Source organism: Pogonomyrmex barbatus, unplaced genomic scaffold (assembly GCF_055798465.1).
Source record: "Pogonomyrmex barbatus isolate J1 unplaced genomic scaffold, ASM5579846v1 scaffold12, whole genome shotgun sequence".
Lineage (NCBI taxonomy): Eukaryota > Metazoa > Arthropoda > Insecta > Hymenoptera > Formicidae > Pogonomyrmex > Pogonomyrmex barbatus.
Window position 1 is genome coordinate 1213679 of NW_028297108.1, and position 19731 is coordinate 1233409.

A 19731-nucleotide genomic window follows, 5' to 3' on the forward strand; every position below is an offset into this window, starting at 1 on the left:
AATCATCAATATTCCAAAGCCCGCAATAGAATTTATATCACGGACATCATAACACGTTTACTTTAAGCAAACCGCCTTTTTTATTTACGAAGCTATCACAGAGTAAACTAATATAAAATGTAATCCATGCATGCGATATCACGTGGCTTGTTAACAATGCAACTCTCCATGAATATGCGTTATAAACGTTTCCGACCGCAAATTAAGAAATATGTGACTTCCAATTAGTTACGCTTTTTATTACCATCCAACTTTTACAATTTAAGAACGATTATTTTTGACAACGAGTGACGAGTATTAAAGTGGAGGAGAAAATGACGCGATAAAACGTTAACGATAACGTTAACGACGATCGCCTTACTTCTCGACTCGACTCGCCGAGAGCTATTCTCGATATCGATCCCGGGCACGTCTCGATTCGGCGCAACTCTCGGCGTAAAGTTTGACACCGTAAACTGGTTTAGCGAAAAATGGCTTAACTTGAAGTGGCTGGCTCCATAACGTCTCCCTCCTCCTCCATCACCGCCGCCGCCGCCGCCGCCGGGTGCTATATAACTACGATAGACCTGATTGTGATTTAGAGCCACGGCGGCTTGCCCTGTTTGATCCTGTAATTGAGTAACCGTTCTCACGTTGCTGCGAGCAGGATATTTAGATGCCGACCACACCCGCTCCTGGCAATCTTTTGACATTTAACTGACAATATAGATGTCATTATCTTCCATACGTGATCCTACGCGCGATCGCGATATTGGAACATTTAAGATTATGTCAAAGATTTAAACCTTTCTTGTGAATTAATTAGTATACGTGATCTGATTGCTTTTTACTTGTATTGCTTCACGTTAAATTAAAAATTTTATAATTTTCTATGACATTTTGTCGTTTTCTATTGTATTTGCCCCCCCTTATTTAAATATATAAAATATATATAAAAATTACATAAAGAATTTAATTTGTTAAACATATCTGGTGGCAAAATTTTTGTAAATATTTGTTTAATTTATAAAACATCAATGTAAATACATATGTGTATCGTTAAAAATTTTATAATTTTCTATTATATCAGCTGTTTATATTAATATTTAAATATAAAGATTAAAATTATATAAGAAACTTAATTTATTAAACATATTTGTGGCAAAATTTTTTTGCTTAATCTGTAAACCGTCAATATAATTATAACATGTAATTGTATTGTAACAATGGTATAACTAATTGGCTAACATGATGTAGCGAGTTGTGCACCAGAATCAATTTCTTATTTTTTAAAGTACGAATTTAACAAGCGCATAGAAATCTGCATTGATTAATGGCCGTTTTATTATTTTTCGGTTGTTGTTAGTAACCCGCGGCACACGTGTACGGCGCACGACAAAAATGCGTAAGCTTATCCGACAGCTGAAATATCGATATACCACCGCCGGCGGTAAACACGGTAATAACGTGTAAACACGAGTGAATGATTAACAGTGGAAATTTTCAGGTATTTCCGCGTGCACGTTAAAGCAGGCGAACGGAACGTCCTATGTAACTTTATCCGCCGAACGAATCCTCGTTACATCCTGGCAAACTTATACGTCTCATCTCCCATAATTTAGCCTATCCCGTAGGTGTACGCGCCCGGACAGGAGGGGGAGGGAGGGAAGGGGGGGGGGAGGGCCCAGTCGAAATTCTAAACCGTTCCTATTTTATATACATATCAAAAGTCACTGAAGCTCGCAAGTGGATTTCCCGTATTATCGTCCGGGAATCGAAATTTGAAACAAGGATTTGTGTCATGAGAAATCCGTGTAACTATACAAACCTACGCTGCGAAGAGCTCAACGTTGATCGTAGATCGAGCTTACGTTTTCGTATGCAATGGGAAGGATTACGTTCACTTGATGGACATTTGATAGATACGAACAGCTTACATTCGCAACCGCGCGAGCTTTCCTCCTGAACGTTTCCTGGAAACGCAGGGATGCCCGTCAGGCGTCGGATAGCGAGACGCTGTAATGTTGTATCCTCTAAATAAGCCACGGTATAACATCAGATAATACTCGAAAAGCTCTTGTTTCTGATAAGGCTGTCATAGATAAGTGATCGAATTTCAGAAAGTAATCGTTGATATATAACATTAATTCGAAATTGAGAGTTATCTTAGAAATAGAATAGAAGAATGAGAAGATATATTTGGAAAATATTGCGGGAATAGACTCATTTCTTAATATCTCTAATAATTATGGATTATACGAAACGCACGAAATGTAGAAAATGTAGCAACAAATTTTAACGAATTAAATTTTCATATCATTTTTATAAATTTTTAAGCTTCAAGCGACGTAGCTAATTTGCATTGCGTGTTTCAAACTTTAAAATTTTGAATATTATATGTAGAGTGCAGCTAATGAATATTTTCTATTGAAGTTTTATTGAAAATAGGATACAAGATTCGATAATTCATCAAATTTATATTATAATATTAGTAATATTATATACTGTTTTTATTATCTAGATTTTGAATATTTTAAATCCAATGTGTAATGATGACTATAGTATTATGCATGTATATTTTTTTAACAAATATTTTTTGCATCAATATTTAAAAAAATAGTTGTATTTAAATAAATAAAATAGGTATTTATTTGTTTTACAGATTAGAGATCATCAAAATATTTGATCCAAAATAGATGTTTTAGGTTAAAAGAGAATAAAATAAAGTCGATAATATAAATAAGTATCTAATATTACACTTGACCGATGTTTAATAAATAATTTAGCTCTGATTCGTTTTTGTCAATTCCTTGTGATATTAGTCATTAAATATTAGTTAACTGTGTCCTTAGGGATCATTACATATTTCATGATAATTACGGCATAAGCTCATGTACAGTTAGAGAGAGATTTAACTAGATTTAACTTGATTATGCTACAAGAAAATATTATCACATTTAAAATACAGAATATAATATAAAAAATTTTCATTTAAATATAGTATTCAAATTTATCAGAACAATTGTTTAATTATTAATAACTATATAATATTTTTAATAATTTTTTATAAATTATTCAAGCTCACAGCGTGATAATACCGCTCGTTAATTTCACAAAATATTATTTCCATTCTCACAGACAAGTGTTAGTTTTATTTTTCCATATATTCTACTACTATTATAGACTATCATAGATTCAAATATTGATTTGTAATTATTTATTATATTAGCAATATCTGTGAAACTGACATTTAATTGGCTTGGAAAAGTTATTGCATCGTAAAAGAAACGTTTATATCAATGGTATGCCTAAAGATCTTGACTTTAATATTATATTTATTAGATGTCCTTGGATACTATAGCGCAACTCATAAACTTGAAATCTCACGACGTTAGTGCTGTCCCTGAAGAATCATTACACAGCGCTATCATAAAAGTCGTGATATAATGGAAAATAGAATTCGGAACATCAGGTGATACCTGATATATATATATATATATATATATATATATATATATATATATATATATATATATATTATGATGAAGCGCACACATCTCTTTCCAAAAAGTTAAATATTCGTTTTTCTACGTTACATAAATGTTTAAAAATTTAATCTCAAGGAGATACTTATTTAAGCAGACAGATCTCTCTCATTGTGCGACTTATTCATTTATTCACTTGTTTAACTTAGTTCAGTCGAAGAGATAAATAATGGAAGTAATAAATTATCCTTATGCGATATTCAAAATCATTTTTCTAATGATATTCGTACGTTTCACTAAATTTTTTAACGCCTTTTAAATTATTATATATTAACATAAATGAAACTTGGCTGATGTTTTAAAATTGATAAAGTAATTATCAAATCGAGTCAGTAATAAGAATGTAATATATGACTAGGTATTTGTAATTAAGTCTTGAAATACAAGAAATAAAATATTTGTCAGTCACAAATCAAAAGAGATTGACGAGAAATAATGCGTCGAAAAGACTAGACTACAGTCATGAGGGCGGAAAAATTGCCATATTGATCAGTGTCGGGTGTATCGAGGAGGAGATATCGTTATGTAGCAACGACACGACGACAGACAGCGAACCATTGACGATTCGAATTGTTCGCTTGTGTGTTGTCGTAATCCAGTATCGATTTGCAATCAGGTAAATTTGACAATCACGACAGACGGATTCCCCGACGATTCGATACAATGGTTGATTGGAGAAGGATGGCAAGAGAGAGAATAGGATCGAGGTGCTCCGTTACGCGATGAATGGAGATTTTTGGTTTTATCGCGAAGCTGGAAGAAGGGGAGGGGAGGAGAGCGAGGGGATCATCCTCACTTTTCGTCGTTTGTGTTCCTGAATTTAGAGCCGGGTGCGAAATTTATTTCAGCTATATCGATTACCCGTGCGCGGAGACGTTCGACGACTCGAGGAAAAGCGTTCCGTCGACATTTAACGATGTACGATAATGAGGTGTTACTCAGTAGTTCGCTACGACACTCTTTTGCGTCTGCGACACAGAAGGAAACGCTCGTTAAAACAAATTGCTTGACATACAACCATATGGATAGCTTAACTTTTGCTAGTTTGCTTTCTTCCCTTCTTCATTTCGATAATTTGAACGGCGACGTGAAAAAAAGATGATATGATAGATAATGACAGACATTTTTACGTTTTCGTTTATATATTTATGTAATATTACCACTATTAGATGAGACATAGTGACAGATGTCCTAACAAATCGCACACATTTTTTTTTACACAATTTAACAGCCGAAATTATTTTCTCAGATATGATATTAAACACTCACTTAACACTCATTATCTTTTTAAAGATAACTTACGTTTTTGTTTTTAATATACTTTTCCGACATGTAATATATTTAGAATACACACGCTTTTATTTTATTTAATTTGTACACTTTTATTATATGTTTCTTTTGTAACTACAGAAACTACGTTATTAGTATTTTTAAAATTTGTTTTATATATAAAACAGGCATTCCTTGACCACCAAAAGGAGCCTCCTTTTACATGAGTTAACGTAACGACGAAACATAAAGAGGGCAAAAGAGCAAAGAGGGATGCAAGGTTAAGCGAGATGGCACAACTGATAACGTAAAGAGCAACTTGTGAAAAACGACGGTACTCTCCGCGCATCGCGAGCTTCTCTCGTTCCTCTAAACAAGCAGCTTCTGTATCAGCCGCTGTTCAGCAGTTATCACGCTCTTATTTTCCTTTCCCAACAGCATTTCCGCGCCTTCACCGCCACGTTTCGTTTCTGCGGCTTATACATTAGTGAGAATAAACGCTAAGCAATCTTGAAAATGAATTTATTTAGTTAAAACCGAAACGCGTCGTCTTCGATGTTATCTTTCGTTTTTTGACAAATCTCATTTTGTTATTCCAGTCATTTAATCTTACACATACGCCTATATATAATCTACTGTAAGTTTGATATATATATATATATATATATATATATATATATATATATAGGATATATTTCTTAATGGATTTCCTAACACCGTTTACGTGCAGATAAAGCGGCTCAAGCTGAGCAGAAAAGTTCTCTATCATTTTGCGATTTTCACAATTAATAACTATTAGTTATTAGTTCTTAAAGATCGTTAAATGAATGCACATTCGCCCGACTCCTCAGCCAATGCAAGCGCGCAGCAAAGTGCAATCGTCTAACATTTCGATAGAAACTCAACAAAATATTTGGAGGTGCTTATCATAAGTAGATGTTCTGTCATTTGTAGATTTCAAAGTCTAAATATCTCGCAGTGCTTCTATCAAGCACAAACGTGTGTTGGACGATTGTACTTTTCTACGCGCGAGTCGGCGCTCATTTTTAATAATAATTTGTTGGTAATTGCAAAAAATTACAAAATGGTAGAAGTTTTCTGCTCAGTTTGATTCGCTCTCCCTGCACACAAGTGATGTATCCATTAGGAATGAAACACTCCACATAAATGTTGCTCTCTTTAGTAGCAAGTGTATAATATTATTAATTCAAATTAAAAATATGGTATATAAGTTGACAGAAATCATAAAATAAAATAATTAATGAAATGGTGAAAGAGACAAATTAAATACATTTTACTAGGGAGGCAAGGATTCGTAAGAGAGATGTTTAATATTTATAAAGTAATTTGTAAATATAATTCAAATAGATGTTATAAATTATATAGCTATTTTACTTTTAATCTAATTTTCGAATGTTAACTCATTTAATATCGTGTACAGAATTGTATACAGAAATTTTTTTCTATGCTGAAAGTAAACTTTATAATTACTATGCTGATTTATAAATGGACGTAATTAACTATACATCGTGTTATTATGAATGTATTCTGACATGCTTTCTGGTTTATTTTATGCATAACAAACAAATGCATTCATAATCCGTAAAATAAGCAAATTTCTTAATTCAATAAAACACAAATCGTAGAATATAGAATAAAAGCAAGCATTTTACATATCACACCGTCGGTTTTTAAATTGTCGCTAAAAAAGAGAAAGAAGTATATTATTTAATCTATCAAAATTTTATAAAAAATTAGTTACGTCAGCTTGGCAATAATCGATAGAAAAGCATTTAAAGTTTTTCATGCATTAAATAGCGTTTTAAGCGGCGGTATATAAAATCCATTCACTAAATCTGCGTCACAAATGTACAAATGTAGTTTCGGTATCGCATCATCTACGACCAAGGATAATAAGCGCTCTCTTTAATCCTGTCGAGCAATGATCGCTGTATAGTGGATGAAATATTCATGAAAATAAACATGAGTTGTTTAATAACACGGTAAACTCAAAAAGCGTACTTGATAAACCCCTCGGCCGTCTCTATTTTCCCAATTTCCGAACACGCTCCGCTCCCCTCGCAAAATAGTTTACTGCAAATTGAAGTGGATTATTTGTAGAGCCGATTTTCATTTCGATCATTTTCTGTTTTCCTCTCTCTTACTCGTGGCGAAGGAGTGATATCGCTGTTTGGGAAAAGGATTTCAGCCGGAAATAATGGTAATCCCGGCGATTCCCTTTCAAATGTGGCTAAAGTTCCGTAGGAATCAGCAAGGGCTTATCGGGGTTATGACACTCGAAGTCCCTATTACAATTCACCTCTCCTCCGCCATTCCTTCGCCGTTCTCTTACTTGCGACGTTTCTCGCCCTCGAGAAGGCTGGTAGGATGAAAGGTGTTGTCGGTGATCCTCCATCTCACTAGCCACTTATCGATTTGGAATTTGGCCGCGGCGATTATATTTATTTATGACTTCTGGCTTTACAGGTTCGCGATAACAATATCGTTAACGATTATGGAGTCATCTAGATCCTGCTAAAATCTCCTATGAGACTTTTGACTAAAAGTGCCCTCGGATTGTCGTTATTCAGCTTTGATCACAAAATAGAGTGATACAATTTTGTATAGAGTAACTCAAAATAGGGAATACGTTTTCTTCGTATACTAGTATGAATCTTTTTACGTTATTTTTTTCTTTTAATCAAATATTATTAAAATTGCAAAGTACATAAATATATGAAAAAAGTTTTAAACAAAAGACCATTTAAAAACGAAATTTTTTTCAATAAAAATTTGACATTTTGACGAAAATATAGTTTTAAACTACTACGATTCATATTAGCTAACGTAACTTTCCGCAAATTTTTTATGATAGGCAAAATAGTTTTAAACTAACTTAAACTATGAAATGTTTGTTGAAAATGCGTTATTACTATAACGATATTTGGTCAAATAAAATACAGATTAATTTTGAGAAGTTTTTGAATTCATAAGTCCTGCGGATATTGAAAAGTTTATAAATCTCATTCTGAAACATTCTGTATATACAGGGCAGCATTCGTCACAAAATCACAGAGAGCACTTTCTTATAAGAAACGGCAGAAACGCACTCTGCCGTGTCACTCTTGTTTGGATAGGCAGCGAGATCCTTTTCGACGGAGCGAATTGCTCGCGTCGGTCCCGAGCACTGCGAGGCATTTTATCAAAAGTTTAATACAAACGCTAACTTTCTTCGTTATTCTCTTCCTTCCTTCCGTCAACGTTATTCTCGCATAATGAGGGTCGGGGGAGTATTATTTTACGAGAGACGCGCTCTTATCGCCGCCGCTGCGCTCGCGATAAATCGGGCCAAGCACATTGTGCGTCGCACCGCGTCTATATTTCGTCCGGTACGAGTTCAACCACTTCCCCATCGACTACACGTACACAAGCGCAACCGATCGCGAAGATAAAAATAATTTGCAAATAGGCGCTTCGTGTTGAATTAAGCCGCGTCCGCGAAACCCGATACGTTAGAAATGGAAATAAGTATGGGAAAAATGGGAATATGAAATAATTTAAATCGGAGAGATGCCCAGAGAGATGTCGAAGGATTATTGAAAAAAAAACGACTGCAAAATTAACGTGCTTGTAAAATTATATGATCGAAGTAGGAAAATAGATTGTTAATTTCATATTTCCTATATATTTCATATATCCTATATTTGGGATAAGTTATCAAAAAGACAAAGAGCTATCAAAAGGATGTACAGTTATCAAAAATAACTTCCTATGATATGAATTGATAATTAAAGTTTCAATATTTTTAAGTAATAATCAAAAAATAAGAACTAAAGAATTTTTTTCAAAAATACATCTATGATAATATTTGTAATGATATTACATGTTTTTTTTTATAAAAAAATAAAGATTTAATTAAAATAAAAAATTAAAAAAGTAAATAAATTTATTTTGAATCGCGAAGTACGAAAATAGATTGTTAATCTCATATCCTATATTTGTGACAAGTTATCAAAAAGATAAAGAGATATCAAAAGGATGTAGAGTTATCAAAATTAAAAGTTTAAATATTTTTACGCGATAATTAAAGAATAAAAACTAAAGAATTTTTTTCAAAAATACATCTATTGCAATATTTGTGATAATATTATTACATGTTTTTTATCAAAAAGTAAGGATTTAATTAAAATAAAAAATTAAAATAAAAAAAATAAAAAATAAATAAATTTATTTCGAATCGCGTTTGTGGTAAATGTATATGTAATAAATTCTTATAAATTATGTATTTACCACTACATAAAATTGTAAATTTATTTCTTGTACATTTGATAAATTTATTCTCTACAATAGAATTCATAATTGGCATTTAGAATGCTTTTATACAATAATTGAAAAGACATAAAATGTTATTCAGGAAACTTATTAACAATCATTTCAAAGCTTTAATAAGCAGTTTCATTATGATTATTTATTCAATAGTTTTTTGTTTAAAATTTCGCTGTACTTCTCATCATCTTTTCTCATTTTTTGATAAATAACTTTCGTAATTAAATTTGCCATTTTTTTATTCTTTTTTATTGCACTCATTTATTTTTTGTTATATAATAATACATATTTTGTTATTATGTTACATAATAATACATATATGCATATAAAATTAATATTAAATGGCTTTAAAAAGCTGATCTTTTAAGTTTAAAACGAAAAGTGTTTACGAATTTGAGTAAATCGGTATACCTTAAATCTTTAATTATCTCATAATACAAAAATTAATAATCCAATACTAACTTGTTTTTTCAACAACCTATGATCAAACTATGATTAAAAGCATACGTATTTTTATCGGCCTCTTATTATTTATATGATTATTTTAATCATATGATAATTAAAAAGTTACTTTTTATTTTGCCTATACTCCATAATAGACCACGTGCTTTACATTAAGTTTATTTATTGTTTTCAAAGTGCTTTTACGCTATAATTAAAGAAGATGTTAAACATTGTTCGAAGAAATTATCAATAATCGGACTTTCCATACTATCAGCAATAAGGTTTAATTATGATCGGATCTCCGATTTTGCCTTGAACTTATGTTATAAAATTCTTTGTTAATATCTTTTTCTTTATTTTCTCATCAACTTTTCTCATCCACGTTTTCTTATTTTTTGTTTCTACGAGATAAAGTGATAACATAGTTTGTTATTGTCGAGATAAAATTGCAACTCGTAACTCAGTCATAATGAATTTATCACGTAAATCGAGAAATCATCAAGATAATATTAACATAATTTCGAAGATTGCACAAATATGTAGACTCGATCTTATAAATGTCATCTAAAACATCTTGACGCGATAATTAAAGAAGACGTGTTAACTCGATAAGTTCATTAATAATCTCATCAAATTTAATGACGATCATACTTTCAATGAACCTCGTTCGTAATCTGAGATGCTAACATATTTTTCCTCTTGTTTTTATTAATATCTTACATTTCGAGACATTTATACACTAATTGATATAATATCAATATGAATATCTTATTTTTAAATTTAGATTTGATTCTTGTTATATATTAGTTATGAGATTAATTATATTGCATATTTATTATATATAAAAATAATTTTGATTCCAACCAAGGGTAGTGTAAAGAGAGTAAAATATGCGGTATGAATTATATAGTATGTCGATTTTATGAACGCTTTATAATGTTTCATTCGCGTTTAAATTGCTTTTGTACGATATAATTAAAGCAGATATTAATATTTAACTATTGAACGGGGAACTTGTTAAACTTTTAACTTTTAAGGTTAAATAATGATGATTTTCTGTTAAAAAAAAAAATGCTGTTCGCAAAGATATATTACTAGAAAGTATTGTAAGTTTATTTTTTCGGAACAATTCTTATCAAGGGCTAAACATGATATAATTATAACTTTTTAATTATATCAGATGATTAATAATTGTTTCAAATTTTTAATGGACGCAGAAATAATATCTCTAATTGTAACAACGTAAGCTATCGATTACAAAACTGGTGCTAACTTTTATTTTCTTTCTTCGTCAATTTTCTACGCTCGTTATATCGTTGTTTCCGAGTCGTAACGTTTGCAGTTACGTGATATCTTAATACCGCAGATATACGTCCTCTGCTCACGGTTTCAGCGAAGCGAGTCTAGATCGGAAGACTAGTTGGTTGAACCTCGGATCTCCAGTAGTAAAATACGCTGCTTAATTGCTTAATTTCTCACAGCTAAATCCGTCCTACCCCTCGCCCCGCCGCCATCTCCAACGCCGAAGAACAAAGGCATGCATCCGTTACTTCGGCCTTCTTACTTTTACACCCTATCAACATTATTTCTCGCGTGACACTTTAATTATGCCGCCGCGAAAATCGGACAGAAGGCATCAGGTACGCGCCACGATAAAAGAGAGCCTTTTTCATTCTAAATCCAATTTTAATTATTAAACCACGAAGTTATCACCGTGATTAGACCATATGTGACGCGAGCAATCCGACAAATTGCGGTTGCAATGAAAAGCAAGTACGAATTGTTTTGTGATCTATAAGAAGAATATTTTAGTATGAAATCACGAGAATGCGATAACTTCCTATCTTATTTAAAGTCAATTTTCTATATATATATAAAAGCATTTTTATTTATACAGATATTTATGAAAAAAAAATATATTTATTTTACATGCGTGCATAAAATTGGAAAAAGTTGAGGTACATAGTTGCATTCTTTAGAAAAAATTTAATTTATACAAAGTTCCGAATTCCGGATAAATCAATAAGTTAAGATTATAAAGTTTAAAGTTTTAATATGGATATTGTTATGAAATATATAGGAAATATATATGAAATATCATTATGATAACATAAATAACTTATTGCATAATTGATTGTGATATTAATTTTAAAATAGTAATTTAATACTCATAAATCAAATAATACATTTTTCTAATATGTAATAATATGTAATTATATGATAATAAAAAACGTAATATGTATCTTAATATAATTTCACTGAAATTAATGTTTGATATATTTAATCGATTTTTATTCTAACAAGTATATTTGTTTAAATGAGATAGAAAATAGTATATTTTTAGAAAATCAAAATGATCTAATCGTTTCTTTACGCGTTGAAGATCTGTGTATCATGGTTTTTTAACGATAGAATAACATGCACACTATTTAAAATTTTCTACTAGTCGTAAAAGCAATTTCAGATTTATACTGCTTATAACTTAGTCACTCTTGCACTATTCTGTCAATCTGAACAATTTGTCATATTAGTATTAAACGATTAAATAAGAAAATTTATGATCATTTAACCATAATAATTGTCATATGGAAATGATGCCATATTTCTATATGTTTAATAGTCTAGGCGATAATAAAAGCCTTTCGTATAAATTTTGTGTATAATATTTTCGCCACAGGAGGATTACTATAAACTTTAGCTCTGATTCTATTGGATAATTGCAACAGGAACTCTCATGCATTAAATTAGTTAATAATTCACGAATATCGAAAGCAATCGGACCGCATTCCGTGCACTATACAGTTTCACAAAGTAAAAACACATCTTTTTTTATGTGACAATAAAATTATCGTAAAGTTTTTACAATAATAATATTTTCTCTTAAATTGCCTTTTTTGAGTCAATAATTTCGGACTAATATGAACGATAGATTATTTGCATCTCTCTCGATCGTCGAATAATATTATATTTAAAAATTAAAATATTAATATATTATTATAAAACATGTTGAGATATATTAATATATATTGCAAGAAAATGAAAGTTATGTTTTCAAATTTAATGCCATTATAAGATTTATTTAGCTCTTAGATGAATGGTATATATTTTGAAAATATTTAGTCTCGTTATGTGTTAATTAACTTACAATGTACTCATTACATGAGCCACCAAAATCACTTTCTTCATGAATCTATTGCACGGTATTTATTAAGCTTTATAATCCTATTATATTCACATCATTTTTTTCAGCACTTAATATTATTCACACTTTGTAATTGTGTTGGTCATAAGACAATTTATACTAAATGGTCACATAATCGTTCCTCTTCATCAACTGAGATATATGGAAAAATTCATACGATTCGTACGTTAATGATCGTTTACAATCATATTGTGAAGTTGTCTCATCACAATTTTATTATCGATTATAATAGGAATAAAAAGCTTAACAAGTATCGTATGATAGATCCAGATAAAATAATTATAATCTGATTGATAACTTTTTTTTATTCCTCCATTGACAGGCAGCGATGTATTCGCATAATATTTAACATCCTCCATATATATATATATATATATATATATATATATATATATATATATATACTGTTAATTTCTCTTCCGAAGCTATCAAGTCCGTCGGCACAATTCAGAATCAATATCTGATTCTTTTCACGGATCCGCGGATGAAAAGTTAATTTCCCAGCGCGTTTTCAAGGCAAATGGCGTGGATGAATAAACGGTTCGGTAATGATTTAAATCTAGTAGCGCGTGGTTCCTTCGTTAATCTTCTTCAAACTATTAAAAGGCTAAAAGACTTCACCTCTGGCAAACAGTTAAGTTTTCTTATATTCTCATGGTTCAGTGAAGAAACCGTTTTTCTCACGTGATTTCTTTCGATTTACATAGAGCTACAAAGAGCTGAGGGGGCCGTAGACGCGGACAAACGTTTTAACGAATAAATTAAAACTAGATGATTTTATACTGCGAAATAACTCGCGGCGGTTCGCAAAGATCGCGCACAAGAAAATCCAGCAAGTTTGTAGAAAATCATTTCTTCCGCATAGCTTAATAGTTCCGACGACTGTCACACTTCAGCGGAATGGCTGCAGCGTCAGGTATAGCTTGATTAACGTTTACTACATTACGAAGTTGGAGTAAAAGTAAGTTTTATGCGTTTTCCTTTTGACTGCAATTTAAATTCGCGGCGTTACTTCATACATGATTAATCGTCTCCCTTTCAATTTGCCTTATCTCCCCCTTTAATTCGATTCCATCAAAATTGCCACTTTTGATTGTAGTTAAAATATTATCATCATTTGCTTGTTATAAAGTTAAACGGCGGTGATATTGAATTCTGTAAGGGCATACGTAACCAGACGAGAGTGTTAAACTAATAAAATTTAAGAAACAAAATACTTGTGTAGATTATATTAATCACGAGAAAGAATTATAATAGAGTTAGTGCGAAAAGTAAAAATCTGTAAGAATGAATCGTGATACAAGAAATTTTTACGATTCTTTTCTTTTGCGAATGTTTCCATCAAATTTTATTCAAGATACTTTTTTATCGAAATGTCTTTTCTCTCGTCAACACTTTAAAAAGTAATTAAATCGCTCGATCCAGCGCGCGTTTAACGACATTATATCCCCATTAAATCGCGCTTTGCCCTCCGCTCAATTTTTAGGAAACTCCCCGAATGGCTAATAATTCGCATCGATACGGGAGATTTAGATCCTTTGTTGATCATATTTACTTCGTTAGTCTTGGTCTCCGCCCATCCACTCTGTATAACGCGATCGAAATCCTTTCGTATCTCCATGGGTTTGTCAGCGTCAGTACGCACAGCGAGATACGTGCGTTCTTTTTCATCGGATATTCGGAGTTTCGTCTTGTTAAATCGGCACAAAAGGTGTTTTAATTCTATCCGTCGCTCGTTTAGCCCCGAATAAAAGGAAATCACGGTGACTCACTAGATCCGACATACCGATCTTTCGTCGTGGAAGAAGTTCGCCTCGGTAGTTTTTCTCATCTCGCGTATCGCGCTGCTACGCCGCTGCCTTGAAAGGATCGACGGCAGACGCGGTCATCGAACGGGGGATCACCCTCGGCACCACGGAGCTACCTCGGCTACGGATCGCGAAATCGAACGACACGGGAAAAGAAGTTCTCCTCTCTATATCCCTTTCTTTCCCAATCTCGGCCCTAAGGAGACTTTATGAAGTCTCCTCCCCGAGCCCGAGTCTCCAAAAGGCTCAGACTCTATAACCATTTTCCCAAACTTAGACCCTTACAGCCATGATCCGGGCGTGTTTGGAGAACGGATTGAGTCCGCGCTTGCTTTGTTTAAGATACCGAGAAACTTGTCCTGAATCAACTGCTTTGGCCCGCCCTCCGATTTCGGCAGCGAAGACCGGGCCGTTCTCTCCCGAAGCACTTCCTCCGATACGCGTATTTTTACGAGGTATGTCTGAATCTTTTGATTTTTTTCGACCACGTATATATATTCGCTTTTCCTCCACTCGCGAAGGGAAGCGAGAGTGAAGCGCAATTGTTGTGGGAAAATGTACGTATTTCACGGTAAATCGAGCTTTTTGTTACGTTTGATGGTGGAGTACTATAGGACTATTGGTAACTGGTTCCCCATATAAAAATCCCACTTCCCTCTTTTTATACGCAAAATTGCTTTTTGTATTTTTTTTTCAGCTTTGAAATTAGATCCACCATGCTGAAGTTTCCTTTAACGTTTCCTTTTTCTTCGTTAATGAATACGATTTATACGCAACGTACGTATTATCGACCGAGGTGAATTCCTATTCATATTTTTCACATATTTACAGACAGAGTTTTCAGTAGAGAACTTGCCATGCTTGTTATTAATAACAAACCGAATGTGCAATTACACGACGATTTGTTTTGTTAAATTTTATTTGCTATACCGAATAGCGATGCATTTATTTATTTGTTATTCCCGTAACGTTATTTCGTAGAACGATCGCGAGCTAGCTTAGGGCTAGATCAGAATTAAAAGAGCTCCAGTTTGAAAGTAAGCCAGCGGCTTAATCCACCGTATCGCACTGTTACGCGGCTCTATTTCTTACCGGTGACGGCGATGAGGAGGACGCAAAGAAGCGACGCGGAACGGGTAGAACGCGCATCTCGGTATCTCGCGGCACTTCGCATGATGCTTCGATATGCTCTCGATACGCGATTACGCACTCATATACACACGCGCGCGCTCATTCACCCGTCACAGATCTGCCTTCATATCAACACTTTTGAGCTCCAATAAGATCCGTAGACGAGAGACGATCCATTGATTCACTGCACTATATATATATATGTATTATATATATGTATTCCTCGATAAATTGTTCGTTTTTCTTTTTTTTCTTTTTTTTTTTTTTTTTAATAATTGTTCGCGTTAAGCCTTCGATGAGACGAGCTGATCGCGATAATTAAAATATAAACGAAAAGAAAAAAGATGGACACTGAATGATCGGGGGGGGGGTGCGTAGGTCACACGGGCCCCCTTACGAGCCCCCGTCGATGGCTTGTGTAAGGACGACGTAAACGACGTGGAAGGTTTTCCGGTCGACGTACGAGCGGCTACTGAAGCTCCCGCCGCAAGCACAGCGAGCTTCCAGTGCGTCGACTCCGTCGTGCACCCGAAAGCTCATTCTCCTGCTCGCTCTCTCGCTCGGCCCCCCGCGGCGTTCTTCCTCTCTCGCGGTTCTCTCGCCCCCAAGCCCTTCGTAGCCCATCGATGCCTCCCTGTCGCACCCTGGCCACCCTCCCACCATCTTTGTCTCACCTTCTCGTCCCGTGCCCCTCTCTCTCTCTCTCTCTCTTTCTCTCTCTCCGCCTCCCTTCTCTCCCTCACAGCCATTTTAGCGTCGTCGTCGCGATCAGGCGCGCCAGTGCGGGCTGCGCGCGCGAGGGAGCTTTCGCGTCCTAAAGCCGAACGGACGAGGAGCCGCGAGGAAGGGGTGATTGATTGGCGCTGAAACTTCGCGACTGATTGAATCTTTTTTACGTTTCAATATCGATATCCCGGGCCGGGATGGCGGAGAGCGGCGCGCCGAAAGCGAGGGAAGAAGGCTTCAAGAATAAATGTCTTATGTAGGAACGCGTAACGCGAGTTTTCGTTTTCGCGAGGCAAAAATCGCCACGCAGCCTCTGGTTGCATTTCCCCTTCCGCGTTCACTCGGCGGATCCTCTTCACGGATCAGTTAGACCTCGAGCTGCTCCCCTCGCGCGCTATTTGATGCGTGTGACGTGGAAGAGACGGGGCCGATCGAGATTATCGGATAGGAATTATCGGACGCGAGGAAATTTGATATAATGATTCCGACGTGACGGGCTGAGAAGTTGAATGGGAACGATTTGGAGAACTGCGCTCCCGCGTCGTGGCGGGAGTTACGATTCGGCTTGATGGATATTGATGACATTCCGCGAGGTTTCCCGGCGAGCATGCAGAAACGGGGCACGTATAGCGCGCGTTTAAAAAAAACTAGCGCGGTTAATTGAACTGTGAGCGATGCGCTAATTACCGCAACTGTTGGCCGATATCCGCGTGGCCCAATATTCCTCCCGGTGATTTTGATCGATTAATCGCGCTCACATCTACAGCCTTACGCGGGAGGCAGCCATTATGCATGTATCGAGTCGATGGAAAATCGACACGCCGAGATCGAACGTAACTTTCGTTATCAAATCGATTTCTAAGTACGAATAAATAAGTTAGAAAGTGACTTGCGAGTATCGCCGATAAGATCGAATCGGAATTGCATGCTCTCGTTTACACGCTTTATCATTCGAGTTTAGCGAACTCACCTCTCTTCGATCTCGAGTGCCTCGCATAATACGTTTACTTATACGACGTTTAAGGGTAACCAAAAAAAAAAAAAAAAAAAGGAGGAAAAGAGCGCACGGCGTGTAGCCTTCGGCGCTTCGTTTCCATTTCAAATTAGCTCTTCGATTCGCAAGAAAGAGCACCGACGACCGCTTAATCTGGTTTGGAATAGATCCGATTCATTGGATATATAACATTGCGCTAATTAAAACCAGACGAACGTATCCCAGTTGGGACGCCGAACTCTGACGTATAATTCGTTCTACCGCAGCCGTGTGCAATTAACTGTAGCTTATTGATCAGGCATGAATGACGAGCCGTGGATAATCGCAGGTAGCATGCGCAAGAAAGGCACGTGGTAAAAGGAAATCCGGGCAGAAATAAGATTCGTGGTGCGCACTTGGATTGCGGGCGTTTGCCGCGTGGTGCGAGCGGCTTCGGGCAAAAAGCGACAGCCCGCCAGTAATTAAAAATGTATCCACCGGGGGAAAAATGTCGGACCGGCCGACCGTTGTTCTGGTTTCACTCGACAGGCATATCTCCGCATAAATGACGAGTGTGTAGAGTCGATCGCCAGTCATCAATACCTACCGGATATCGGATACTGTTACGATCATTAACACATTGTTGACGATGCGATTGCCTGCCAATCAGCGTTACGTTTTCAGTTTTATGTAAACTGACAACATGCGCCAGACTCCACGGATCAAGTTTTTTTATATTTTTCGTACGCCTGGTCTCTCATTAAACTTTCAACAGATTCGAAATGTCCATTTCAGAATCTTGAAAAAGATGCGTATACGTACTGCAATTTTAATAAAAAATAAATTTGCTATATATATAAATAATTTGCATCTATCAATACTGTACGATATTGATATTATATTCTATTTTCATTGACGCATCTGTTATTAAAATAGAGAAAGATATGTCAATTGATATATGTATATATATATATATATATATATACATGTTATTTTATGTATTTTATATAATAATAGCAAGTATATATTTTACGTATATTTTATTATAAAATTTTTATACGTGATCGTTTAATAAGAGAGTATTAAAGAATTATAAAATATTTTACTAGTTTGGATTAAATTAAAGAGAAATGACAATTGATAATTTAAGATCTTTTATGGACTAAATAAAAATATTCTTTTAATTTATCTTGTGATTATTATTTTATAATTTGTGTAAAATAACATTTTTCATTTCATATTTTACGATCAACCTCGAGACCGAATATTTCTATTCAGGAGGCATTCATTATTCAAAATTTCTCATAACCTTCGAACTTTTTCTCGATTCAGGGGTATTGAATAAGTTGGGTCTTATAATGTGACAAGTAGAAAGATAGAATACGATGATAGAATACGATAATGATCATGATTTTCCTAGATAATGAGGGATTTTAACATCAGCGGTAGTTCGTTTTCCTCCTCTCTTTCAAGCTTGAGCGGGTCGATATAAATTACCTCGGATAGTCTAAGAAGAAATCTGCCGATCATGATTCTTAGCTTAGAAACATCTGGATATCACGCACAGTTACGTTAATTAAGGATGAATGAGTAGACTCCAGGTAAATATCCAACCTCCATTCAAAGTACGGTACAGTGATTGACGCATGCCTCGAAAATTATCGACGAAGCCTCGTTCCGCTTCATTTCCGTCACTTCCCGACACATTAGCGTCCTAATTGGACACTCCTCTGCGATTTTTTTAAGTTACACGTTTTATCATATCGGCGATTTCTCTCGTGGCGAAAGTAAAATTTTACTTCACGAATTAATTCTTCTTTAATTTCTCGTCGCATAGATGAAAAAATATGATATCGGTACATTTGTACCTTGCCAAATTACTAAAGTTTTTTTGAGAATTGTGTTAGAATCTGCGGTTAGAATCTCGAGCAATATAATTGCGTTTACAATTTTTTAACTAAATTTCACATCCGAAATGGGCCGCGGTGAATCAAAGCGCTAAACGTACAGGATCTAGCAAAGTATGCAGAGAGGTTTTTTTTTTAAGGAAGGGAGAAATGTTTCTCACATCGGAGGTTAAACATTCCTCTTAAACTTTGTACCTACTTGACGACCGGCATTTCCGTAAGGTTTTCCACCTCCGGTGATATGCGGGGATCTATCCGAGAAGCGGAGGTAGGATTTGAATCTCACGGAAGTCAAGACGCGAGTTAATTTGTCACTCTCTCGACTCTCGTAGACAATTTCCTTTCCTCGGGCCCTGCCAACATCTTCCTCATTATCTTCGGAATAAACGACCGTTAACAGGGACGTTTGACGTCGGTTAGG

The 19731-nt window shown here is 34.8% G+C and overlaps 1 protein-coding gene across 1 annotated transcript in view; it reads right to left on the reverse strand.

Moving 5' to 3' along the window:
• The window catches only part of LOC105425611 (uncharacterized), a 53646-nt gene extending 37458 nt beyond the window's left edge, over positions 1-16188 (reverse strand). The window contains exon 1 of the mRNA XM_089071714.1: positions 15666-16188. Within this exon, the coding sequence (XP_088927840.1) occupies positions 15666-15747 (82 nt within the window). The 5' untranslated portion in view covers positions 15748-16188. The remainder of the gene's footprint in view (positions 1-15665) is intronic.
• Between the last annotated feature and the right edge of the window lie 3543 nt (positions 16189-19731).